Consider the following 24998-nt stretch of genomic DNA (forward strand, 5'->3'; position numbering starts at 1 on the left):
TTAGGATTAATGTTTATATCCATAGAAAAGAATTTAAAAAGAACATCAAAACCCCCTACCTTCTAGGTAGTTTTTAATAGTGCCTGGCACAAAATAGCCATTGATAAATGCTTATTGAGTATTAGCCTCAGAAATGGAGGAGTAAATGTAGAAACCATCTATTGCCCATTCTTTTTGATAAGAGCCTCTGAAGCTCAACAGAGGCATCATCTGTTGATTCAGACATTTGCTGGAGGTTTGTCAGAACATGGGATCACAGAATGAAAGACTCTCAGAGGTGGAAAAGCCCATCAAGTCTGTCTAATTTACTACATGTATATTCTCTAAACTATCCAGCTAGTGGTCATCCAGCCATTGCTGAAAGAACTCCATGCAAGGAGGACCGTTGGCCAGCGGAGGCAATCCATTTGACTTTTGGATAGATCTAATTGTTAGGAAGTTTGTTAACATAAAGCCTAAATTCACTTCTCTGCAACTTCCATTGTTGTTCAGTCATTTTCAGTTGTGTCCAGCTCTTCGTGATCCCATTTTGGAGTTTTCTTGGCAAAAATACTGGAATGGTTTGCCATTTCCTTCTCCGGCTCATTTTACAGATGAGGAAATTGAGGCAAAGAGGATTAAGTGACTTGCCCAGGGTCACACAGCTAGCAAATGTCTAAGGCTGGATTTGAACTGAGGTCCTTAACTCCAGGTGTTCTATCTACTGTATCATTTAGCTGCTTTCTCTGACATCTGGAGCCACAAAAGAACATTTGAATTCAAGAGTGACTGGATCTGAATTTGAATCCTTATTCAGCGTCCTTGGATAAGTCCCTTAACACCTCTGAGACTACCTCCTCATTTGTAACATGAAAAAGTTGGACTGGATGACCATTAAGGAGATATGTATGTTTGTGTATGTATGTATATAGATAGATATAGATATATTTTTAAATTTTAGTTTAATATAAATTTGTTCATAAATAATTGTTTGCATGCTGTGACTCCCATTAGAAAGTAAACACCTGGAGGGCAGAAACCGAGCTTTTTTTTTTTTTTGCCTTTCTTTGTAGCCCTAGGCTTAGTACAGTGTCTGGCTTATAAAAAGCCTTTAATAAATACTTGTTTACTTTACTAATCCCTCTTAGAATACCTGAAGATAACTGTTATGTCCCCCCCTGTCTCCAGCCCACACTTCACGTCTTCTACTGGCTATTCATTGAACTGATTCTGAATCCACATCATTTCATCTTGTTTACAAGATACCATGAGAAACTTTTCTTAAATGCTTCTCTGAAATCTCTACCTATGTCCCTGACTGATTGACCAGTCTAGTAACCCTGTTAGAAAAAGGAAATGAGGTAGTCTGATGTGACTTATTTTTGATGAATCTGAGCTAGCTCTTAGTAATCACCACTTCCTTTTCTGAACACTTACAATCAATCTTTAATAACAGACTCCAGAAATCCTCTAGGTATCAGTTAAGCTCAGTGGCCTAGAGCCTACATATGCTACTCTCTGCCAGTTTCAAAAATTGGGAAATTTGCCATTCTTTAGTCCTAAACACCTTTTGTGAATTCTAAGATTCCTCTGCGGCTCTGCTTCCGAATTTCCAGAATTTGCCGTCTTGCCTCAACTGCAGTCTCAACCCTGGAACTTACCTTAGGACATGGGGCCTCCTCACCCTGGAATACCCATCATTCCCAACGGTGGTCTTCCCACCCTAGAACCCTATTCAATTGATCCCATTCCACTCTGTCTCCTCCAAAAGATTACCCGCTCTGCCATGCCCCCTCTGTCACTGATTTTCCATTTCTACCTCTCTACCGGCTCCTTCCCTACTGCCTCCAAACATGCCCATGTCTCCTCCATCCTTAAAAAACCCTCACTTAATCCTTTCATCCCCAGTAATTATCCTCCTAGATCTCTTCTGCTTTTTGTGGCTATCCTCCTTAAAAAGGCTTTCTATAACAGGTGCCTGCAATTTTTCTTTTCACACTCTTTTCTTGGCCCCTTACAATCTGACTTCATCATTCCACTGAAGCAGCTCTCTCCAGTTCCAGTGCTAAAATCCAGTGCCCTTTTCTCAATCCTCCTTTTGCTTTGACCTCTCTGCAGACTTGGACACTGTTGATCACCCCTTCCTCCTTGATATTCTCTTCTTTCTAGGTTACCAGACTCTTCTGGTTCTCCTCCTAACTATATGACTTGTTCCTTCTCTGTCTTCTTTGCTGGATCCTCATTGAGATCTAATATATGCGTCCCATAAAGTTCTTTCCTTAGCCCTCTTTTCTTCTTCTACATTACTTCATTTGGTGACTTTATCACTATCCTTTTGATTCTCTCTCTCACTCTCTCTTTATTTTTTTTTGGAGGCAGTCTAGGTTAAGTGACTTGCCCAGGGTCACATAGCTAGTAAGTGTTTGAGATCAGGTCCTCCTGACTCTAGGGCCAATGCTCTATCCACTACACCACCTACCTGCCCTATGATTCTCAAATCTACCTATCCTAACCTAATCTCTCTGTTGACTTCAATCTTTCATCTCCAATTGCTTTTCAGACATCTCAAACTGGATGTCCATTAAACATCTTAAATTCAATATGTCCAAAACAGAACTCATTATCTTTCCCCTAAAACCTCCCCACCTACTACCTTCTCTATAAAGGGCAACATCATTCTCCCAGTCTCTCAGGTTTACAACCTAGGCTTCATTGTAGACTCACCATTATTCTCTCACCTCCCATATTCAATCTGTTGCCAAGGCCTGTTGATTTCACCTTTGTAATATCTCTCAGATATGGCCCCCTCTCTACCCCGACATTGACTACTCTGATGTAGGTCCTCATCCCCTCATGCCTGAACTACTGCAATAACCTGCTGGTGAGTCGGCCTGCTCCAAGTCCCCCCTGCCCCCCACTCCAATCCATCCTCCATTCAGCCACCAAAGTGATTCTCCCAAAGTGCAGGCGCAGCCATGTCAGTCCCCTACTCAGTAAACTCCAGTGGCTCCCTATCACCTCCAGGATCAAACACAAAATTCTGTTTGGTGTTCAAAGCCCTTTTGTAACTCTCCTACCTTTCCAGCCTTCTATTATATTATTCCCTGCCATTTTCTCTGGCACCTTCTCCCCTCACCTGGACTGCTCTCCCTTATCTCTGCCTCCCAGCTTCCCTGGCCTCCTTTAAGTACTTTAAGTCCCATCTTCTACAGGAAGGCTTTCCCAACCTCTCTTGCTTCTAGTGCCTTCCCTCTTTCATTTATTTCCTATTTATTCTGTATATAGTTTGTTTGTATGTATTTGTTGGCTTATTGTCTACCTGTTAGATTGTGAGATCCTTGAGGGTGGATTTTGCCTCTTTTTCCCCCAGCGCTAAGTAGGGTGCCTGGCACATAGTAGGCACTTAATAAATAGTGACCAATGGACAATTGCTCATTGGCACACTAGTCCCCTTCAAGCAATTAATATTAAGGATTCATTAAAGACCTTCTCTTATGCCTGAGTTCCTCCTGAAACTTCCATTTTGGAGAGGAGTCCAGGATAGCTAGTCCTTTTGCTCTTAACTTTCTGGATTTCACTGATGTCATTCCCCAACAGAGGTACCTTTCCTCTCCACTTCAGTATTTCAGACTTCTTTTGTATGTTGTCTTCTCCCATTAGAACATAGGAGGGCAGAATAGGATATTAGAACATAATTGAAGGTAGAGGCTGTTTTTCTTTTCCTATTTATAACCCCAGCACACTTAACACAGTGCCTGACACACTGTAGGAATTTAATTAATTTATTGCCTAAAATTTTTAAAAGATCAATGAAAGTGATTCAGAATCCCTTTTGACAATTCCTTCAGTGCCTTTGGAAGTAGTTCATTTGGGTTTAGTGATCTAAAGTCATTCAAGGCAGCTAGATAACCTTTTAAGATCTTCTTACTTGGGTTTCAACTCCCTGTTAATGTTTTTATTCTAATGATCATTCTTTTTGGCAAAGAAAAGAGAGGGAAAAAAAAGGAGTTCTGTCATCCATATTATTGGACAGTAAGAAACTGATGATTTTAAGGGAACATGGGAAGTCTTGTATGAGTAGATGAAGAATGAAGTGATCACATACAGAAGAACAATTATACAAAGTAAGTATAATAATTTAAATAAAAAGATATTAAAAGGAAGGTGAAAATGGAGTAATTGTAATGACTAATCCTGGCCCAGAAACACATATAATAAAACCTATCTGACCTATCTCAACAGAGAGAGGGTAATCTATGAGGGGAGAACAGTGTATATACCCTCAGGGTCAGTCATTGTATTAGTCGTTAACTGTTATTTCTTTGTTAAAAGGGAGACTTCAGTGCTGCAGGTAGTATATATCTGAAAATGAGCATGATACAAAAACAAAAGGTGTTAATAAAACTTAGTCTAAAAAAAAATGAGGGGGCCACTACGTGGTGCAATGGATAGAGCACCGGCCCTGGAGTCAGGAGGACCTGAGTTCAAATCTGGCCTCAGATATATAACATTCACTAGTTGTATGAGCAAGTCAACTCCAATTGCCTCACCCCCCCCCAAAAAAAATGAAGCAGCTAGGTAGCACAGTGAATAGATAGAATACTGGACCTAGAGTCATAAAGACATAAGTTTAAATCCTGCTTTAAAAATTTCCTACTTGTCTGGCCCTGGGCAACTCATTTAATCTGCCTGTCTCAGTTTCCCCTTTTGTAAAATGGAGATAATAACAGCACTTATCTCCTCGGGTTGCTGAGAGGATAAAATAAGATAATATTTGTAAAGCAATAATTTGTAATTAGATAATAATAAGATTTGTAATGAGATAATATTTGTATTATTTGCAAACCTTAAAGCACCATATAAATGCTATTATCATTATAAGTTCTATTATCTCTCTGCTATCTATCATCTGGACTTTACCCTAATATCTCATTACCCCATGCAGTGACATACTAATTCTTCTTTGATTATCTCCTTATCCTCAACATAGTTGAGGGGAGAACCCCTTTGTTTGCTGTCCTTAATCTTTCCTCAGCAACCTTAGTTCTTTCAAGCTTTGGCATGCCTGACACTATTTTTATAGGATTGAGCCATGATTTTATACTCCTCTTCTATTATCTGTCTTGAGTTTCATCTTTAGTACGTGCTTTAAAAATCCAAACGGATTCATGATTTCCTTGGATACACATACTGGCCCTTTTAGACAGCTCCTTAATTTCTTCTTCACTGGAATTATTTCCCTTTGTGTCTTCAAAAGTCTGTTCTGGAGAACTTCATTTTTCTCTTGGGCTGCTCTCCTGTCTGTCCTACTTAAAGACGGCATTTCTATTTTTGCTTTGTAGGTGTCAGTCTGACTGAAAAGATCAACATGTTATCAACATTCCTTTCTCTATGTGTGTGTATCTCATCCTCTACTCCAAATTTAAAGGTGGTTTATAGTGACAGAGATTACCATGAATGTGTCTGGGCATTATCAGTAGTTTCTTCTTTTATATTTTAAAACATTAACTTATCCCCTTAACATTATAGTTATCATTGCTCGGTTCCACTGTGCAGAAAAACCATTCTTGTCCCCAAACCACTAGAGCTTCTAAAGAACTAAAGTGTGACTGGTTAACACTATCTGCAGACTTACCTGCCCGAATGGACACAGCATGGAACTTGGAGTCAGGAAGACCAGGGTTCAAATTCCACCTTAGGGATCCTAGGTAAATCATTACAATTACTAGAGCTTTAGTTTCCTCATCAGTAAAATGGGCATAATGTTACTAGTAGTATAAACTTCACAGGGTTGTTGGGAGGATCAAATGAGGTAGGAAATCTGGCATAAAACCATCCGTTATATACAAATGGGGTCTAGTGGTCTTGATTAGTAACTGAGTGCAAACTAGTTCACCAGCCCACTCCATCTAGCTGGTTCCAGACACTAGGATGCGCTTCACATGCCATCCAGGCTGACACTACAAGTACCTTCATGCTCTCAATTGTCAACTTCTTGCTCTGATCCTATGGATCCTTGTATATCCAAGGAAATCATCAATCCGTTTAGATTTTTAAAGCATGTACTAAAGACAGAACCCAAGACAGATAATCAAAGAGGAGTATGTGTCAGGAGTGCCGAAGCTTGAAAGAACACTGGTTGCTGAGGAAAGCTTAAGGACAACAAATAAAGGGGTTCTCCCCTCAACAATACTGAGGATAAAGACATAATCCCTTTGCCCTCCTCTACCAAAAATCTAGATGGTGCAGTAGATAGAGCGCTATGCTTGGAATCAGGAAGACTCATCTTCCCGAGTTCAAATCTGGTCTCAGACACTGGCTGTGTGATCCTGGGTGAGTCACTGCAGTATCTTTGCCAAGAAAATCCCAAATGGACTCACAAAGAACTGGACATGACTGAAACTACTGAGCAACAACACCACCATCTAAAAATCTCTTTCCTGAAAACCATTCTCCTTTATATGCTTGTCCTCTATTAAAATGTAAGCTCCTTGAGGACAGAATCTTTTTGTATTTGTATTCTCAGAATGCAGTGCAGTGGTTGCCACACAATGCTTAATAAATGATATTTTATTCATTCGTTCATAATGGCTCATAATGCTTAGCATTTACATAGTACTTTGAGATTTACAAAATATTTTGCAAATATCTCATTTAATCCTCATAAGCAACTCTAGGAGGTAGGTGCTATTATTATCCCCATTTTATATATGAAGAAACTGAGATGGAGGTTAAGTGACTTGCCTTGGGACACCCAGCTAAGAGGTATGTGAGACAAAACTTGAACTTTTCGAGGTCTTCATGACCCCGGGTCCAACACTCTAATCATCCACCCATTCATGTTTGGATCCTGTCATCCTCTAAGTCAGTGGTCTCCCAACTTTTTTGATCATATACTCCATCAATAAATATTTTTTGTGCATGAATCTCAATATGTGCATTTACTATGGTGGTAATAATTATATAGATTATGAAAGACAGAACACTAAATTACAAAAGGATGAAATAAAGATGAAATAATTTTTGATCCTAGAGTCTGTAGGGAGCCCTTGGAGTTTACTGAGTATTGGTCAGATCCGAGCTTTAGGAAAATTCCTTTGACAGCTAGATTGGAGAGGGGAAAGGCTTAAGGCAGGGTCACCAAATAGGAGATTATTACAACAATCCAGATAAAAGGTGATGGATGAGGCTCTGAATCAGAGTGGTATCCATGTGAATAAATAGAAAAGGACCAATTTGAGAAATGTTGTAGAGGTACGATCAAAAAGATCTGGCAACTGATTGAATATGTAGGGTGAAAGAAAGTGAGAAATCAGACAAGGCCAAGGTTGAGACCTAGCAGGATGATGGGTGGTATCCTCCCCATAAATACGGAAGTTCAGAAAAGGGGTAAGTTTAGGGAAATCGTAATGGTGTTGTAACTAGACCATGCCCGCTCATTCTGTTACCCACGCCTTCTCACTAAAAAATGAAAATTGTAGCTGTGTATGTCTGTATTTGGGCAAGTGAGGTGGTGCAGTAGATAGAACACCAGGCCTGGAATAAGGAAGATCTGAGTTCAAATCCAGTCTTAGACACATATTAGCTGTGTGACCCTGGGCAAGTCACTTAAACCCTGTTTGCTTCAGTTCCTCATCTGTAAAATGAGATGGAGAAGGAAATGGCAAACCACTTCAGTATCTTTACCAAGAAAACCCCCAAAAGAGGTTACAAAGAGTTGTACACCACTGAAATGAACAACAAATGTGTGTACACATGTGTGGAGGCAGCTTACTTAATGGCTACAGTCCCAGAGCCCAGAGTATCCCCCCATCTCCCCATTCCCACATGTAGTGGGTGTGTATGTATGTGGGGGAAGGTTACATGTGTGGAAATTTGACTGTTCAGCTGTCTGTATTATATCAGGTAATAAGTACCCTGAGGAACTGACAAAGCCTGGTGAAGCGACTCAGGCCAGCTGTGAGGGTGGGCACAGTAGGGGAATGTTGAAGGGGATAGTGGTGTTATGTTTGGAGACCATTCACTATTGCTGCTGGAGGAAGGGTGAAATTCTATCCATTTTCCCCACCCTCTGATTAAATTATCACCTACCCCTTTGGGGTCAAGTCACAGATCACAAGGAAGCCCTCACCTCTACTTTAGAGACAACTGTAATAGCCATACCTAACATCTGGAATTCTCTCCTCGCTCTTCTCTATATCTTAACATCCCACTGAATCTGTAAGACCCAGCTCAAATTATATCACCTCCATTTATTCTTCTCTGATCCCCCTGGCCCCTCAAAAATTATTTCACCTTTTCTGGTCTCGTTACATTTTGCACTCTTTGTGCATTTACTATTTCCAATCTATATAATTAGAGACCGCTTCCGGGAGTCAAGATGGTGGAGTGAAAAGGTAGTCACTCTCACTCTCCCCTATCAACCTCTGAAAACCTAGAAAATATCACCCCAGAAAAAAAAAACCCTGGAACACCTGAACTAGAAGAAAGACAAGGAGCAGCAGTGCAGTAGCCCAGCAAATGGGTCTCCCAGTGCCTCAGCAAAAACAAGGGACCCCAGGCGGATAAGTACCCTGTTGGCATTCATCTGAAAGGAGGTGAAGAAAACAACCTAAAGGCTTCCTAAAGCCCCGACCTTGCTGATTCCAACCCAACACCAGGTGAGCTGTAGGAGCCCTGAAGCCCCCAATTGTGAAGAGATCCTGAAGCCCAGGTCGCAGAGCAGGCAAACACCAACACCTGGACCTCCGGGGGAACCGGTGGAAACCAGCTCAGAAAACCACCAGGAGTCTCATCAATCCACTGCAAAGGAATCTCCCGGTGCATTAGCAGAAATGAGGGAGACAACACTGCAGGGGGCCCCAGGCAGATAAACATCCTGCAGCAGCCATCTAAAAGGAGCAGAAGAAAGCTAAAGGAAAGGAAAAGCAGGCAACCTAGAATTGCCTGAAAGTTCCAGCCTTGCTGATTCCAGCCTAACACAAGGTAAGCTACCAGAAACCTACAGCCTCCTATTCCCAGCATAAGAGGTCCCAGAACACAAAGCCAGTGACCAAGACCTAGGCTCCTAACACAAGAAGCTTGGGTCAGTGCCCTCTGTTCCCCAGCAGGAGAGCTCAATCTCTTTAAAGGCCAGGGAATAAAGAAACACCATGAGTAAAAAGAAACGTACCATAGATTCATATTATGAGAAGAGTGAAGATCAAGACAGAAATTCTGAAGAGGACAACATTGTCAACCCCACATCTGCAACAACAAAAGGGAATATGAACTGGTCTGAAGCCCAAAAAGCCTTCTTAGAAGAGCTCAAGAAGGATTTTAATAGTCAAATGAGAGAGGTAAAAGAGTCCTTCAAAAATACAATTGGCCAGTTGGAAAAAAAATACACTGAAGAAAACAAGTCCCTAAAAAACACAATTGGCCAATTGAAGAAGGAAGACAAAAAGTAATAGAAGAGTACACTGAAGAAAACAAGTCCCTAAAAAACACAATTGGCCAGTTGAAGAAGGAAGTACAAAATCTAACATAAGAAAACAATCTGTTAAAAACTAGAATTGGACAAATGGAAACTAATGTCTCTATGAGAGAGCAAGAATCAGTACAAACAGAAACAAAAAAATGAAAAAATAGATGAAAATGTAAAATACCTCATCAGTAAAACAACCGACCTGGAAAATAGACTCAGGAGAGACAATTCAAAAATTATTGGATCACCTGAAAATCATGATGAAAAAAAGAGCCTGGACAGTATCTTTCAGGAAATCATAAAGGAAAACTGCCAGGAAGTCCTAGAACCAGAAGGGAAAATAACCATGGAAAGAATCCACCGATCACCACCTGAAAGAGATCCCAAATTGACAATGCCAAGAAACATAATAGCAAAATTCCAAAATTACCAGATGAAAGAGAACGTGCAGCCAGAAAGAAAGAATTTAAATATCATGGAACCACAGTCAGGATTACACAGGACCTTGCAGCTTCTACATTAAAAGACCGCAGGGCATGGAACATGATATTCCATAAGGCAAAGGAGCTTGGAATGCAGCCAAGGATCAATTATCCAGCCAAAATGAGCATCATTTTTCAAGGGAGGAGATGGATATTCAACGAAATAGGAGACTTCCAAAGACCAGAGCTCAACAAAAAATTAGATCTTCAAGTACAGGACTCAAGAAGGACTTAAAAAGGTAAATGGGACAGAAGGATACAATATGTTGTTAATAAGGGGGGGGGCTGTCTAAACCCCTACAAGGGAATATGAGACTTGCAAACCTTGAGAACTGTATTGTTATTACACCTTGTTAAAGGAGTATATATAAAGAGGGTGGATATTAGTTGACTTTGATGTAATGATAAAAAAAAATCTAATCAATCTATATAATTATCACTTCTTTCAGTTACTACATGACTTATCCCCACTTCCAACCCCCACTAGTTGGCAAACTCCTTATAAGCAGAGATCCTATCATCCTTGTATATCTACTGTGGCTTAGCACAGTGGCTTTCTTATAGTAACTAATTAAAAAATATTTCTTGAATGGATGAATGAAGAAATGGCCTGACATGGAAGACTGTTTTAGAGCCCTTCAGGAATGCTGAGTCTTCCTTATAAAGCATCTCTCAAGTTTCTAGATGAATCACTGGAATCACAAAGTAGGTAAAAAATGGAGGAGGCAGAAGCAGGTTTATGGACTGTTTGGGCAAAAAGACAGTAAACTATAATTTTATACTTAAAACCAGGTTGTTAGCCCATTAAAAGGGTGATAAAATTCAGGTTCTGTTTACTCTTTTGCTCTTTATGCTAACAGCCATATATAATTTTGAATTATGAACACTACTAGTCATTTGTTAATTACCCTTGAACACTAGTTAGGGGTCAGAAGAGTCACACACTTCAAGTCTCTGAATTTCCCTATAGGTATGAGGAGACCAGTGGTGATGTCACATAGACAAGGGGTGGGGTGGTAATTTCAATGCTCTCATTTATTTAATATCTCTGACCAATTGTGTCATCATACCTTTGAGGATATAGATTAGTGTGCCTAATATGTTAACTAACATTGAAGAGAGGTTGTGCAATAGGAAAAAAAAAGATCAGAAGACATACTGAAATAACATTGCATCAGACAATCATAATGGCAGTAAAGGCTTTTCAAAGCACTGGATCAACATTAACTGGTTAATGTTCATAACCTGGCTGATGAAGTATTATTTCCATTTTATAAGAAGAGAACTGAAGATGGGAATAGAATGAAGGATGTCTTGGCTTCTTAGTTTTGCCATGGACCATTGCTTTTCTTTCTTATCCAGGTCATCTAAAGTAAGAGTGTGTGTGTGTGTGTGTGTGTGTGTGTGTGTGTGTGTGTGTGTGTGTCCGTGTCGTGTCTGTGTGATAGCCACAAAATCCCGGAGGTAGAAGGAATCTCAAACCTTGTCTGGCCTGGGTTACCCTCCTCTTACAGATGAGGAAGTTGAGAGTCAGAGGAATAAAGTGACTTTTCCAAGGTAACATGGCTTTCTCAGCAGAAAGAATTAGGACAAGAAGCCAGACCTCCTGACTCATGAAACAATGACCCTTCCACTCTAGCCGTTCATGCTCCATCACGTAACATATAATAACCCAACACAAACCTTTCTTTTTTTTCCCTTTGGCTCGCACAGTTAAGGCTGGGCTTTATGTTTGGAAAGCTTCCCATCTTTCTGTACTAGATAATATATTTAAAGTACTTTGTAAACCTTGGGGCACTATATGTCAGCTATTATGATCATTGTTGTTCCTGTGGTTGCTCCCAGTGAGTCAGTTCACTTCAAAGAGGAAAGGGTGGGGCCCAGATTTCTAACCCTGAGCTGGACCTTATAGGCAGAGTAACAACAATAATTAACAGCACCCATTTATGGAATGTTTTAGAGAGACAAAGTACCTTCTACACAATATTTTATCTGATCTTCACAATGACCTTAGGATGTAGGTGGGGCACACGTTATGCTCGTTTTACTGAGGAGGACAATGAACTCACAGAGTCTGAATGACTTGCCTAAGGACATACAGCTAGCAAGATCCCAGTGCTAGAGCTGGGATAGAGAATCACAGAATCTGAGGGGATACACAGAGGTCATCTAATCCAACCCTTACCTTAAAGAAAATTTCCTCTACCCATAATCCTCACAAGTGGTCATTCAGCTTTTGTTTGAGAACACTAAGGAAGAATTCCTCTTTTGGAAATCTTGGACAGGATTTTTAAATGTCTGGAGCCATATCTGAACTCAGGGCCTCCTGACTCCAGGCCTGGTATTTTATCCACTGGGACACTTTAGCCTTCAGTACCCATCAGCTCTATTTCCCACATAATGTAGTACATACTTGCATTCTCTTGTCTTCTATTTATTTAGTTATTTCATGTATTAGTTTGATTTCCCCAACGAGATGCTAAGATCCTTGAGAATCTGTATTATATGACTTCTCTATTCCACACTGTGCCTGGCACTGTGCTGAACATATAACAGGTATTCCATAAATTGTTACTGATTACTCAGTTACTCCTGTCAATGACTCTGTTTTTCTACCCGGGGAAGAGTGGCCATAGATGGCATCCTTCTGCCTGATGGAGATAAGAAATCCCTGGGGATCTGGAGAATATAGGCAGAGCTGAAGCTGTTTTTCTTCCTTGCTTTTCCACTCTAAGTTTAATAGAGTTTCTTTGATCTCACCCTTTTCTCAAGACCCAGCGAAAGCCCTGTTTCCTCCATTCATTTCCTACTCCTGTCCAGCCTTTGGTAATGACTTCCTCCTATGACTACCTATAGCACTAACTACTAGTTCCGTATTTGTTATTGACTTTTTTCCCCCAAAATATATACCCTTTCTCTATGACTATAACGTAAAGCCTCCTAATCGTTTCAGGAATCATTTCAATCCAGAACCTAGCAGATTCCTTCCCATATACTGTGTCACTGAATCAAAAACTCTCAGGGATGGAAGGGCCCTTGGAGGCTACTGAGAGCAACCTGTACCTGCTTTCCTTCTATGGCATCCCTAACTATCCCTAACAATAGTCATTCAGTCTTTGTTCAAAGACCTCAACGGAAAGGCAGCCCATTTTACACGTGGATTGTTCTCATTGTTAGGAAACTTTTCTTCCATTGAGAGTGTATTCAAGAGATGTTGGTGGTGACAATGAATTATCTCCATCTAGTTGAGGTTTATTTTGTAATGGTGGGACTGTCTAAGGAGAAAACAAAGCTAAATGCTAGCGAGGATACTGTCACCCATGACATTATAAAACTACCACGTTTTAGACAGGCAATGACACACAAGCAAAGAGACACAGAAGGAGATGGTCTCTCACTTCTTTCTGCACCCTGACACAGTGGGTATTTCTGCAAGCATAGAGAAATGTGTGGGCTTACAAGAGGAATGGGAACCATTCCAATCCTAGTATCTGAGAATCTCACACCAAAATTCAAAAATCCTCACTGCCACCAACATAAGAAGGCCCTCAACAAAACTTACACGGACATCATCAATCACAGTTGCAGTTGACATTTATATGGCACTTCAAGATTTTTTAAAGCACTTAACACACACAACCTCATCTGATTTGTATATTACTGCAGTACAGGTCTTCCAACCTTTAAATCCATTCTCTTAAGTATAGATCTATGTGGTCATGTTACTGCTCTGATTAAAATGAAAAAAAAAAATTTCAGTGACTTCCTATTGACCACTGTGTAAAGTTCACTGCATCCTTTGCCTGGCTTTCAAGGCCTCCTAAATCCAGGTACCACACTACCTTTTCAAGCATACCTCATGTTACTTCCATCTATACATTCTTAGTTCTAGCTAAACCCGGATTATTTCCTAAATACCAAATAAGCCCCAGTTTTCCTATCTCTATATTTTTGTTCTATTGTTTCTCTGTTTAGAATGGTCTCCACTTGCTAAATTTTACCTTTTCTCTTACAGCCCAACCCAAATGCTACCTCCCCTATGAAGCCCTCTCTGATTCTTGAAGTTGGTAATGACCTTTCCCCACTTTCTGACTTTACAAAACATTTTGCTTTTCATCTTTCTAATGAACAGGTCATGTGTCACTTTGACAGCTGTATTGTATCCCTCTATTAAACATTAAGGCCTAAGAGGACAGGGATCCTGTCTTTAAAAGCCCAGCACAGCGTTGTAGAGGCAACAGACACAAATGTTAATTTAATTTAACTGGCTTTAAAAAATATTTACTAAGGCAAATAAAAAGGCTTTTTGAACAGTTGTCTTTCTATACTATAAGTGGGCAGTTAGGTAGTACAGTAGATAAAGCAGCAGGCCTAGAGTCAGGAAGTTCTGAGTTCGAATCCGGACTCAGACACTTGCTAGTTGTGCGACCCTGGATAAGTCACTTAACCCTATTTGCCTCAGTTTCCTCATCTGTAAAATAAACTAGAAAAGGAAATGGAAAACCACTTCAGCATCTTTGCCAAGAAAACTCCAAATTGGGGTCGCAAAAAGTTGGATACGATTGAAATGACTGAAGAGATTCTATATTACAAAGTCTTTGCTTATGACACACTCTATAATAGTGTGGAAACAAAGATAGGCTAGCACACACTACCAAAATGTTATGGCATTTTATTTCTTTCTTGGAAAAGATACTGAAAGTTGTTTTCCAATCATCATGGCATTCCTACACAACCAGAGTTCTGAACACATGGACAATGCTTGATAAGTTTAGAGGATTGGCAAAAAGAAATATTAAATTTCTCATTCAATGAAACAAGCCTTAATTAAACACATACTGTATGCAAAGCACTGTGCTAGACGGGTGATGCAAAGTTTACATAAGGCCTGTTCCCTGCTATAGGAAACAAAAAGTTTAAGGAAGATCTGGTCCCTATTCTTCTTGAGAACAGTACAGTCTAAGAAAGGAATATGAACACAGAACTCATTCAGATACACAGTTTTTATAAAACCAGACAGAAGAAAAGGAAATGTGAGAACATTAGGGTTAGAATATAAGCTCCTGGAGACCAGAGACAGTTCTACTTTGGCTTTGTATTTGCAGTGTTTAGCATTTAGCCTAGAACACAGTAGGCATTTAATAAATGATCGCTGACTGAACAACAGAGAGGCAATGAGGAAACTAAAGCTGAAAAAGGTTAAGTACCTAGGGTCACACAGCTCAGAGGATTTGAACTTGGGTCTTCCTGATTCCGAGTCCAACACTCTAGCTTCTCCACCACCTAGCTGCTTCTTGTCTTTAAATATTTTTAGGCATGCCATGTGGAAAAGGGATCAGACATTTTATGTAGTTCAGAGGGCAGAACTTAGAGAAATGGGCAGAATTTAAATAGAGGCAGCTTTTGGCTCGAGCATCAGAAGAATTTAACAATTTGAGCTTTCCAAAGAGTAGAGTTTCTAATGAGGAAAAATATTTTGGAAGGTAGATGACTAGATGTCAAGAAGAATACCTGCCTATGGTGGAAAGTTATATTAGGTGATGTCTAAAGTCCCTTCCAACTCTAAAATTCTTTAGCTGTATGATCTTTTGGCAACTATGCTCTTCGGAACATTGCTCAGAATTTCCACAAAGGAAATAAAAAGAACTGAAAATCAAACAAATCCCTTTTACTCCTTGACGTCTCAGGGTAAAGATTTGGTAGGGAAGAAAGGAGAAGCTGTTAGTAAAGACAAATTTTTTCATATTACCTATGAATTTCAATTCCTTTTTTATGTCTGTTCCCTAGCAGCCTGAGGAGTTGAGAGTTAGCTATATTGACAATGAAATTAATTCCTATTCAAAGAAAAATTTGAAGAGTTCCCAAACAAGTTTTAGGGACTACTTAGGGCTAACATAAATAAATGGACTGAAGCTGGCATTCACATAGCCATACTTCCTCATGTACAAATGACTTCCTGAATATTTGTAATTTGGATCATATTTTAAAGATCTTGAAGTGATTTGTTGTTTAAAAGATCTGCAGGCTATAAAGCATATTATTACCCCATCCACCTCCCATTTATCTACGTTATAAATCTACATTGTCATTTATTGGCTGGTAGGTCCATGTTCTTTCTCAGACTAAGAAATATTTTCAAGATTCAGTTGTAGTTGAATTGTTTTTCAATCATGACTGACTCTTGGTGACCCCATTTGGGGTTTTCTTGGCAAAGATATTGGAGTGGTTTGCCATTTCCTTTTCCAGCTCATTTTACAGATGAAGAAACTGAGGCAAAGAGTTATGTGACTTAACTATTAAGTGTCTAAGGCCAGATTTGAACTTATGAAGATCTTCTAACCCCAGGCCTGGTGTTCTGTCCACTATACCACCTAGCAGCCCCATGATTTAACTGAAGCATAATTAACTTTTTAACCAAATGGTGGTGCTCTTGGTTATCTAACCATCCTACAACAATCAGAACAGCTCTCAAGTTGAGAAGGTATTGCAGCTGCCTAACCTGATCCTCAAATAACCCTGGTTTATTTATGATACTATGAAATTCAGAAATTTCCCAATGGGCTGGGAGATTGGGGGGCAGAAGAGGGCTATTTTGAGGCAACACAGGCATACTTTCTTTCTGGTCAGATAAAGCCAACTATTTGGATAACATAAAAGCAAATGAGTTCTAATCAGAGACCATAAGACTGCCTCGCTCTCCCGGATGGATCAGGGAAGTGAAAGCTGAGAACATACACAGGCTATCAAAACCAAACCAAACCAAACCAAACCAAACCAAACCAAACCAAACCAAACAAACAAACAAAAACCCCAGCCTTTTATGTTGGTATACCTGAACAGCCCTCCTCCTTGGAAGTAATCTTCTATCTAAGAGCACATACCCTTTAAGAATGAGGATTTGGTGATAGAAAGGCAAGTGACTTTGAAGATAAGGTGACCTCTGTTCAGTCCTATCACTGACACACACCAATTGTGCGACCATGGAATGTGGTCCAATGTGACTATCAGTATGCTCCAGGAAATTCTCTTACACTCTAAGTTACAAATGAGTTGTCAATCTGAATCACTGTGGGGAGTTTCTACACTGGGAATTTCCAACACTGATTAAATCAGAAGTACAGACTGGGAGGAAAAAAAAGAGACAACCTATACTGGACAATGTAAATTTCTCATTAAAAAAATCAGGTCAGAGAGCAATTTTGTAAATTTAAACTTATCTGTTTAGTGGATTTGGTGTTATTTCCTCATCTGTAACAGGAACTGGGTCAGACTGGATGATCTCAAAGACCTCTTTTACAGCTTTTAAATTCTGATTTTATTGATTCTAAGATTCTAACATTTCTCCAGGTTCATACAATTAGGAATTTCTCCATCTGCAGCCAAAATCCAACCCACAGTTGTTGGGATCCACACCCAACCACAAGAAGTGTGTCAAGTCATCTCTGAAGTTCCTCATCCTGGCCATTCCATGCATCTGTCCTCTACTGCTTTTACTGGGTCAGAGAATGACCTTTCATACACTTCACTTTTAAGAGCTGTTTGTGGCTTCTGCTGCAACTTTCCTGTAATGAGACTGGGCCTTAGCACAAGGGATTCCCTGTTTTCCACCAACTAGATTTTGGGTTCCCTTACTGTAGCAAATCCCAAGGGTGTTTCTTTCCATCAAAAGTCATTCCCTAGAACTCTAGGCTCTTTCCCTCATTTCTTTTCTAATTTATTTAGTAAGGTCCAAATCCTCCATCTTGACCACTGAATTCTAGCACACACAGACATCCATGCAGAACAAGTAAAACTTTTCTGCACACAGTAAAGGAGCCTCAGAGTACAAACCAGGCCCTGATGAAGAAAATCAATACCATTTCATTCTATTCAGTAAGCTTAGCTCAAGTTTAAAAGCACTTAATCATTCTGCCACTGAACTGATTGAAATGCACCAAGAGTCCCTTGTAGGTACCAAATGTCACCACTCTTCCTTTATTCCCTGAGATGCTTTCTGTGAAAAAAGCCTGGATGAGCTTTTGTACCTCTTCTCACAACCTCCTTCCTGTTCTTACTCTTTTCATTCATTCATTCATTCATTCATTCATTCATTCATTCATTCATTCATTCATTCGCTCTGCTATGCAGAATTGCAGTGGCACAAAAGAAACGCGAGATGTGCAGATCCAGAAACATCTCCATCCCAAATGTTCAAATGGACTATTTGTGTCCGACCTGTGGTAGAGCCTTCTGAGCTCATACTGGCTTGAGCAGCCACAGTTGCGGACACACTGTCCCTTGACCCTAACATCGTGATGTCACTTTGGTCCTCTTCAAGTATGACAGATGAACAACAACAACAAAAACAACATTCATTCACTCATTCAACGAATATTTATTGCAAAAGCCACTGAGCGGGACATTGTGGGAGATATTAAGAAATACAGAAAATGGCTCCTGCCCTACAGGAGCTTACAATCTTAAAAACAAATTATAAAATAAAAATGTTATTGGCAACTTTTGTTTCCACACACCAAACACTTGCCTCCCTCACAATGTACAACTCCCCAAGGCAACCTAAACAATCTAAAAGAGTCATTCCAACTGAGAGTACATTCAACCTTACAGTTTAATAGTTTTCCATTTGTACAAAGCGTGTGTGTGTGTGTGTGTGTGTGTGTGTGTGTGTGCATGCTTTATGAAGGAATTTACAATATTACCGATGTCATTTCTGTCTTTTACAAGATAATATATAAAACATTGTATAAGAGTAGAATGTTAAGTCCCATAAGGTTCAGGATAGTGTCTTATCTCAACTTTCTATCTTTGCACACAATAGATGCTTAACAAATGTTTGTTGAATGAAAGATTGATGTATATACATTGGGTAATTGTCTCATAAGGCATCATATATTATGAATCACATAACTGGTAAAGGCAATAAGTGTTAGTAGAAGTTCAGAGGAAGGAGACAGGGTATAATTAGTATAATCAGAAAGATTTCATGAAGAAGATAGAATTGAATTTCACTTCCCACCCAGTTTCACTTCTTTGAACTTGTCCACCATGCCTCCAGGAAACTCCCAGAATCTTCATTGAAGGAGGGCACCCAGGACAGCCATCTCCTCATTTCCCATTAGGCTGCCCTCCTATGGACTCCTCTATCATACCCCTCTACTGGGTACTTTCCCCCTTCTCCAATAACCCTGCCCCATCCCAACACTCCACTGATTTCCAGCTTCTTTTTATGTACTGTCTTCCCCCATAGGATTGTAAGCTCCTGGAAGGCAGTCACTGTCTTTCTTTTTTGTTTTTGTATCCCCAGCTCCTAGCCTAGAACAATGCCTGACACACAGTGGGTCCTTAATAAATGTTTATAGACTGTTTACTAACTGAGTTAAGTGGGATTGGTATAATTTCAGTAGGTGGGGATGAGGGGTGATGGTGAATAGACCAGCAGAGTAATTCTGGTGGAGCAGCAGGGTCCTATAGGACAGGAGTAGAACATCAGCCTGTAAAGGCAGTTTAGGGCCACAGTTCGGAGGACCGTAAAAGCTGGGATCAGAAGCTCTTATGTATGTAATAGGGCAATAGGGAACATTTCAAATGTTGAGTAGGAGTCATCTGGTCAAAATAATGTTTTAAGAAAATTAATCTACAGTGAAGGACAGACTAGAGGAGTAAAAGAGTAGAGGGGGAAGACCAGTTAGGAAGTCACTGTAATAATACAGAGATAAGGCAGGAAGGAAAGAAGAAAGGAAGGAAGGAGGAAATAAGCATTTCATAGGCACTTTTTATGTGCCAGCCACTGGGCTAAGCACTGGGGATATAAATGCAAGCAAAAAGACAGTCCCTGCCCTCAAGGAGGTTACATGGGGAAGACAACACACAAAAGGAAACTGAAAAGGGCAAGGAGGAAAAAGAGGGAGGAAAAAGAAAGAAAGAAGGAACATACCCAACATGGGGCATGATTCTGAAGTCCAGAAAGTCAGGAACTGGGCCATGAGAGAATGAAGGCAGGCTGGTCTGGGCTCCTCCATAAAAGGGAGCCTCCAGGAAGAATTCACGGATGTGAGAAGGAGGGAAGGTCTATCCGAGTGAGCAGACCACAAGGGTTAAGGTTTGTTCCTAATCCTAGGGAAGTTCCAGGATGAGCTCTCAGTAGAAAAGACATGGTTTTTAAGTCCAGAGAGTCAAGGACAAGGTTGGGAGGAGAAAGGGTGAAACTATAGTGGTGGCAATGAAAATGGAAAGATGCCAAAGACATTTCTAAGGAAGAACTGAAAGGACTTGGTGTGTTGATGGGGAAGGGGAGGTAAAGGCATATTAAAGTTAGAGATGACCCCTTGGCTTTATGAGCCTTGCTGTTACTCATTTTAGCTGATGGTTCCTAGGTCTTTTCCTACCCTGGACACTATATTATCTTATGAAATTGCTTTTATGACAATACAACACATAATGTCAATTTATAATTAAGTCCCAAAGACTCACATTACAAAAACATGTAAATATCTCCCTATTGCTTACATGATGAAACCCACGTTAGCATGGCATGCAAATCCTTCCACAACATGGCTCCAATTCCCCTTTCCAGTGCTACCTCTAACTACTCTTTGGTCCAGAGTGTCTCCTCCACAGCTGTTAGAGTTACCACTTTCACCACTCCTTTTTGAGGGAAGCCAATTCTTTCTTATAACTCATTGAGGAAACTGATAGTCAGTGGGTAAGACTGTACACATCTGTTTTAAAGTTTTTAATGTATTATTCTACCTGAGCAATAGCTTCAGTCAGTTATCCAAGGGAAGAAAAAAGGGTCTCTGTAATCCTGGCCCTTTGCGTATCTTTATTCTTTCAACTATCCCAGGAAGGAGGGGAAGGGGAGAAGCTGGATCATAAATCAATCCTTATAGCCCTTGATAGGAGCATTGGGGGAAAAAATACTTCATAGGGAAGGGTTCAAATGATCATCTTTGGATTTCAGAGATACAATATCCAGAAACCCTTACTGGCTAATGTTTTGCCTAAAGCAGGAGACAAATGAGAAGGGCTGTGTAAATAAATGACACAGATAATCAAAAACCTTGTGGAATTAATTCATCTTTGAATCAAAAACATAACTGAAAACATTTTGTACATTGATAATAGTTTATCAAAGTACCCTTGCACAGCATGAGGGGTAGAAGAAGCATTGAAATATAACACTAAAAAATTAACTTTTCACAAATGGCCCAGTTATTCTAGAATAATGGTGTCAACCTGCAAGGCACAAATTGACTTTGAAAATACAATTTAACACTGTCTGTGTTTTGCTGTATTTTTATTTATTTTATTAAGCAGTTCCCAATTACATTTTAATCTGGTTCAACTTGGGAGTGTCACTGGTGGATGGGCATGTGGTCTATAGCTCAGTTTTATATCTCTTTTCTAAAACATGGTTTCTCTTTCATGACAAAACATTTTAGCAATAACTATAATTTTTCACTTACAGGTTTGACCCTGGAGTCTATTTATAATGCAGAACTGTGGCCTCAGGACCCATTTACACTCTTGAAAATTAAGCATCCCCTCAAGAGCTTTTATTTATGTGGTTTAAACTCCATCAACATTTATTGTATTAGAAATTATTATTATTATTGTTGTGAAAATAGATTTGACCTCACTGACCCCTTGAAAGGGACTTGGGGACCTCCAGAGGGTCTGGACCACACCTTGAGAACCATTACGCAAGAATAAAAGCTACTTACTCTTTAAGGACTAAACAGTGAGTTCACATTGGTGTCCCTAACTTTGAGAAAGCAATTAACTTCATCTTTGTAAATAGAGCCACATGCACAGTGAGAATGTGGCAGCAATAAAGTATGTTTTGTGTTTTTTAGCTTTTTTTTTTTAAAGAGAGATTCACTCTCTGTGCAGTGCAAACTGGTAACTGGTTAATAAAACCCTTGTATTAATCTTCAGGGTTAATTTAGGGATTTTGGTTTACTGCAAGATCTTGGTTGTGTTAATAATCAAATAAGATATCTTTGGCCAAGTGAGCAATGTAGAGACCTGGAAGATGGGTCTCTAGAACTGGAAGCTGCTCTCCTGACACTATACTTGACCAATTCTGTTGTCTTGATTGTGCTATGCCTCCATTTTACCTATTTCATAGCAAGGGTGTGAAAGATTCAAAAGAAACTAAAGAAAAATCAGTAACATTCGGGGTTTCTTAAGACCAAATAATGTCACTTAATCACTTAACCTCTTTGAAACTCAGTTTCCTTGCCTATTATTTGGAGAAATAATACAGTGTCTACCTGACAGGGATGTTCTTAGACTGTAATAACATAATGCATGCAAAAAACTCTGCAAACTTTAAAGGGCTATATAAATGTAAGTTATTATTAGTACCTAAAGGAGGCATCAGAGCATTGTAACATGTAGGGCAGGCATAAAAACTAAAGATAGATTCTTTTTCTCAGCAAAGATGACAAAGATAATCAAAGAACAGTTATTATTAAAACACAAGCCATAGCTTTCTGAATTGTCTTCTAATGGACTGACATTACTAGGTCATTGCCAAGACCTACTAATGACAGATTTTTCCTAAAAATCTTCATTCTGAACTCCTGGTTAGAAATGACTAAATGAGCACTTTAAGATTTAAAAAATAAAAACAAAAAAATCCACTTTGCACAATTCTTTGATGCACAATTCTTTAAAAAAAATCAAATCCAACAATCTCCATTAAATATCCATTTTGTTTTTCATCTCATTAAACTGGCAGTGAAATCAGACAGAGCTACCATACTTACCAGTGAGATAAGCCCACATCATTAGGTATGTAGGGACAGCTATATGTAAGTTGCTCATTGCTCAGGCACATATGAAGGAAAGCCAGATTTTAAGCAGACTCCCTTATAAAACTGTCAAACACGGAGGGGGCAGGGGGGAAGTCACCAGTTTACAAATAAAGTTTCATAGAATGAATGTCATATACACTGCAGCATCCCTTTCAGCCTCAGCCATGTGTGTTATGTTTATATTGATATATTAAATTATCAAAAAAAAAATCCCAAACTACTGTAAAGCAGGATAACAAACAGCAGCTGTGTGAAAAAACTGAACTCAGCAGAAAGCTCCGGGAATTCCTTTTGTGGCTGGGAGCTAGGCAGGGACTGCATGCAGACCTCTATTTGCAGAGAAAAGGGAACCAGCCTGCAATGAACAGTGAGTGAGTAGAATCAAAGCTTCGCTTTACCTTAAAGAAGCTTCCTCTCTTGTCCTGACAATGGGCTGCCATTGTCAAAGAGGCCATTCTCCCGAGGCAGGTTCCTCTGTGCACTTCGGACTCCTAAGAGGAGAGACATTTTTAATGGTTAGTCCAGTCTGTAGGAAATTCCTTTCTAAGCCACAGGAGCAGTCACAACAACAGCTCTGCCAAGATCTTTCTTCCGTCAACAACACAGTGCCATTTATTTCCCACCAAAGCCCTTCCATATCCTTTTCGTCTATTATTTCCTGTATCCACTCTGCTTCAAAAGGCATAGCTACTTAGTACTGCTCCCTCCACCCCGTCTCTCTACTCCCCCTTCCCCCTCACTTTCCAACTGAGACAATATGTCTCAGAGTATTTTTAATGTACTTGTTTAAAAGGAGAAAATGCCAAAACATAATGATGCTCTTTGTTTGTTTGCTTGACCTCCATCTAAAGTACAAATAAGACAAATGTTAGATGTCACCATTGACTGCTCCCAAAGATTACAGATTTCATGGGGCTAATTCAAAGAGGGAAAGGCTGAAGAATGAATGGCACTGTATACCTAGGGTGGGGGGAAGGTTCTACTTGATTTTAATTTGACAGTCATTAACTCTACTTATCCCTGAACTCCAGCAGAGTCCTCAAGGATGAAACCTGGAAAGAAATTAGCTTTATTTTCTATCTCAAAACTTGAGAGATTTAAGTAAAATGTGATACTATATTGAAGTAATAAAACTGTTTTCATTTACCAGCTAATATGTAGAAGTTCATGCAAAGAGCCTAATGGCAAACCAGGAGGAAAACCAAAGTTCTCATGAAAGTGTAAGGGATCTTAGATTTGGGATTAAAAGGGTTAGATGCTAGAGGTCATGAAGTCCAAACTCCTTATTTTACAGATGAGGAAAGTGATGCCTCAAGACTTGCCCAAAGCCACTTGGTCAGTAGGATTTGAACCCTGGTCCTTCTCCAAGAGCTCTTCGTACCCCACCACATAGCCTAAAGTAAATTTATAGGTAAGACAACCCTATATCTCTAAACAACATGACTTTAGCAATTCTGGTTTAGAATTTTTCTACCATGTCATCAGTTTTCCAAAAGCTCTCAGTTTTCCTTTCTAACAGACACGGATACACATGATAAAATACATGTTCTCCCTCACCCAAGAATATTTTCTTTGATGAAACTGAAATCAATTTTTTCCCCCAATTCACTTTTTCCAAGGAAATGCAGCAGTGAATCATGATAACAATAAAAATGATGATTGTCGCTTTTATCAGTGACAAAAGTATCATTGCCCCATTGCCTATTCAAGTTGAGTCAATATACGCAGTCTGAGTGAGTCCATTTGAATCCTGATGAGTACAGTGGAAAGACCCTAAATATAATACAAACCAAAACTCCTTCATGTTAAAAGTGTCCCAGCTATAGTGGGGAAAAGGGCTTTCAAAGAGGCGGCAGCAGCTGCATTGCCAGTTGACTAAAATGGTTTGGAACAGCTTTGTTTCCATTATTGGCAGTGTTAAGGAGAGCCAAGCAGGACAAAAGAGAGGCTGAAGGCAGAGTTAAGATGTTCCAAAGCACATAAAAGCAGGAATAAAGTTAATAGAAGACTGTCTTGAGAGTGAGAGATCAGTCAGTTTGAATGACTTCTTGGGGGGATCTGCCCCCGGCTACTGACACATCCATTTTCATTGGTAGTTATGAGATGATAGGTGAACTCCCATTATGGAAATAAATAGAATCCACTCACCCATCCTTCCTGAACTTTCTCCCATTTTCAGTAATCTAACTGAGTCTCTGTAAAAGTTCTGAAATGTCATTCTGTATTTCTTTCCACTTGGTGGTGCAGCTG

The 24998-nt window shown here is 39.7% G+C and overlaps 1 protein-coding gene across 1 annotated transcript in view; it reads right to left on the bottom strand.

The window, feature by feature from the left end:
• The window catches only part of RIN2 (Ras and Rab interactor 2), a 231602-nt gene that overhangs the window by 89547 nt on the left and 117057 nt on the right, over nucleotides 1-24998 (bottom strand). Inside the window, 1 exon segment of the mRNA XM_020986767.2 lies at nucleotides 23147-23239. Coding sequence (XP_020842426.1) covers nucleotides 23147-23203 — 57 coding nt within the window. The 5' untranslated portion in view covers nucleotides 23204-23239.

The sequence above is a fragment of the Phascolarctos cinereus genome, unplaced genomic scaffold (assembly GCF_003287225.1).
Source record: "Phascolarctos cinereus isolate Bilbo 61053 unplaced genomic scaffold, phaCin_HiC Scaffold_2;HRSCAF=192, whole genome shotgun sequence".
Taxonomy (NCBI): domain Eukaryota; kingdom Metazoa; phylum Chordata; class Mammalia; order Diprotodontia; family Phascolarctidae; genus Phascolarctos; species Phascolarctos cinereus.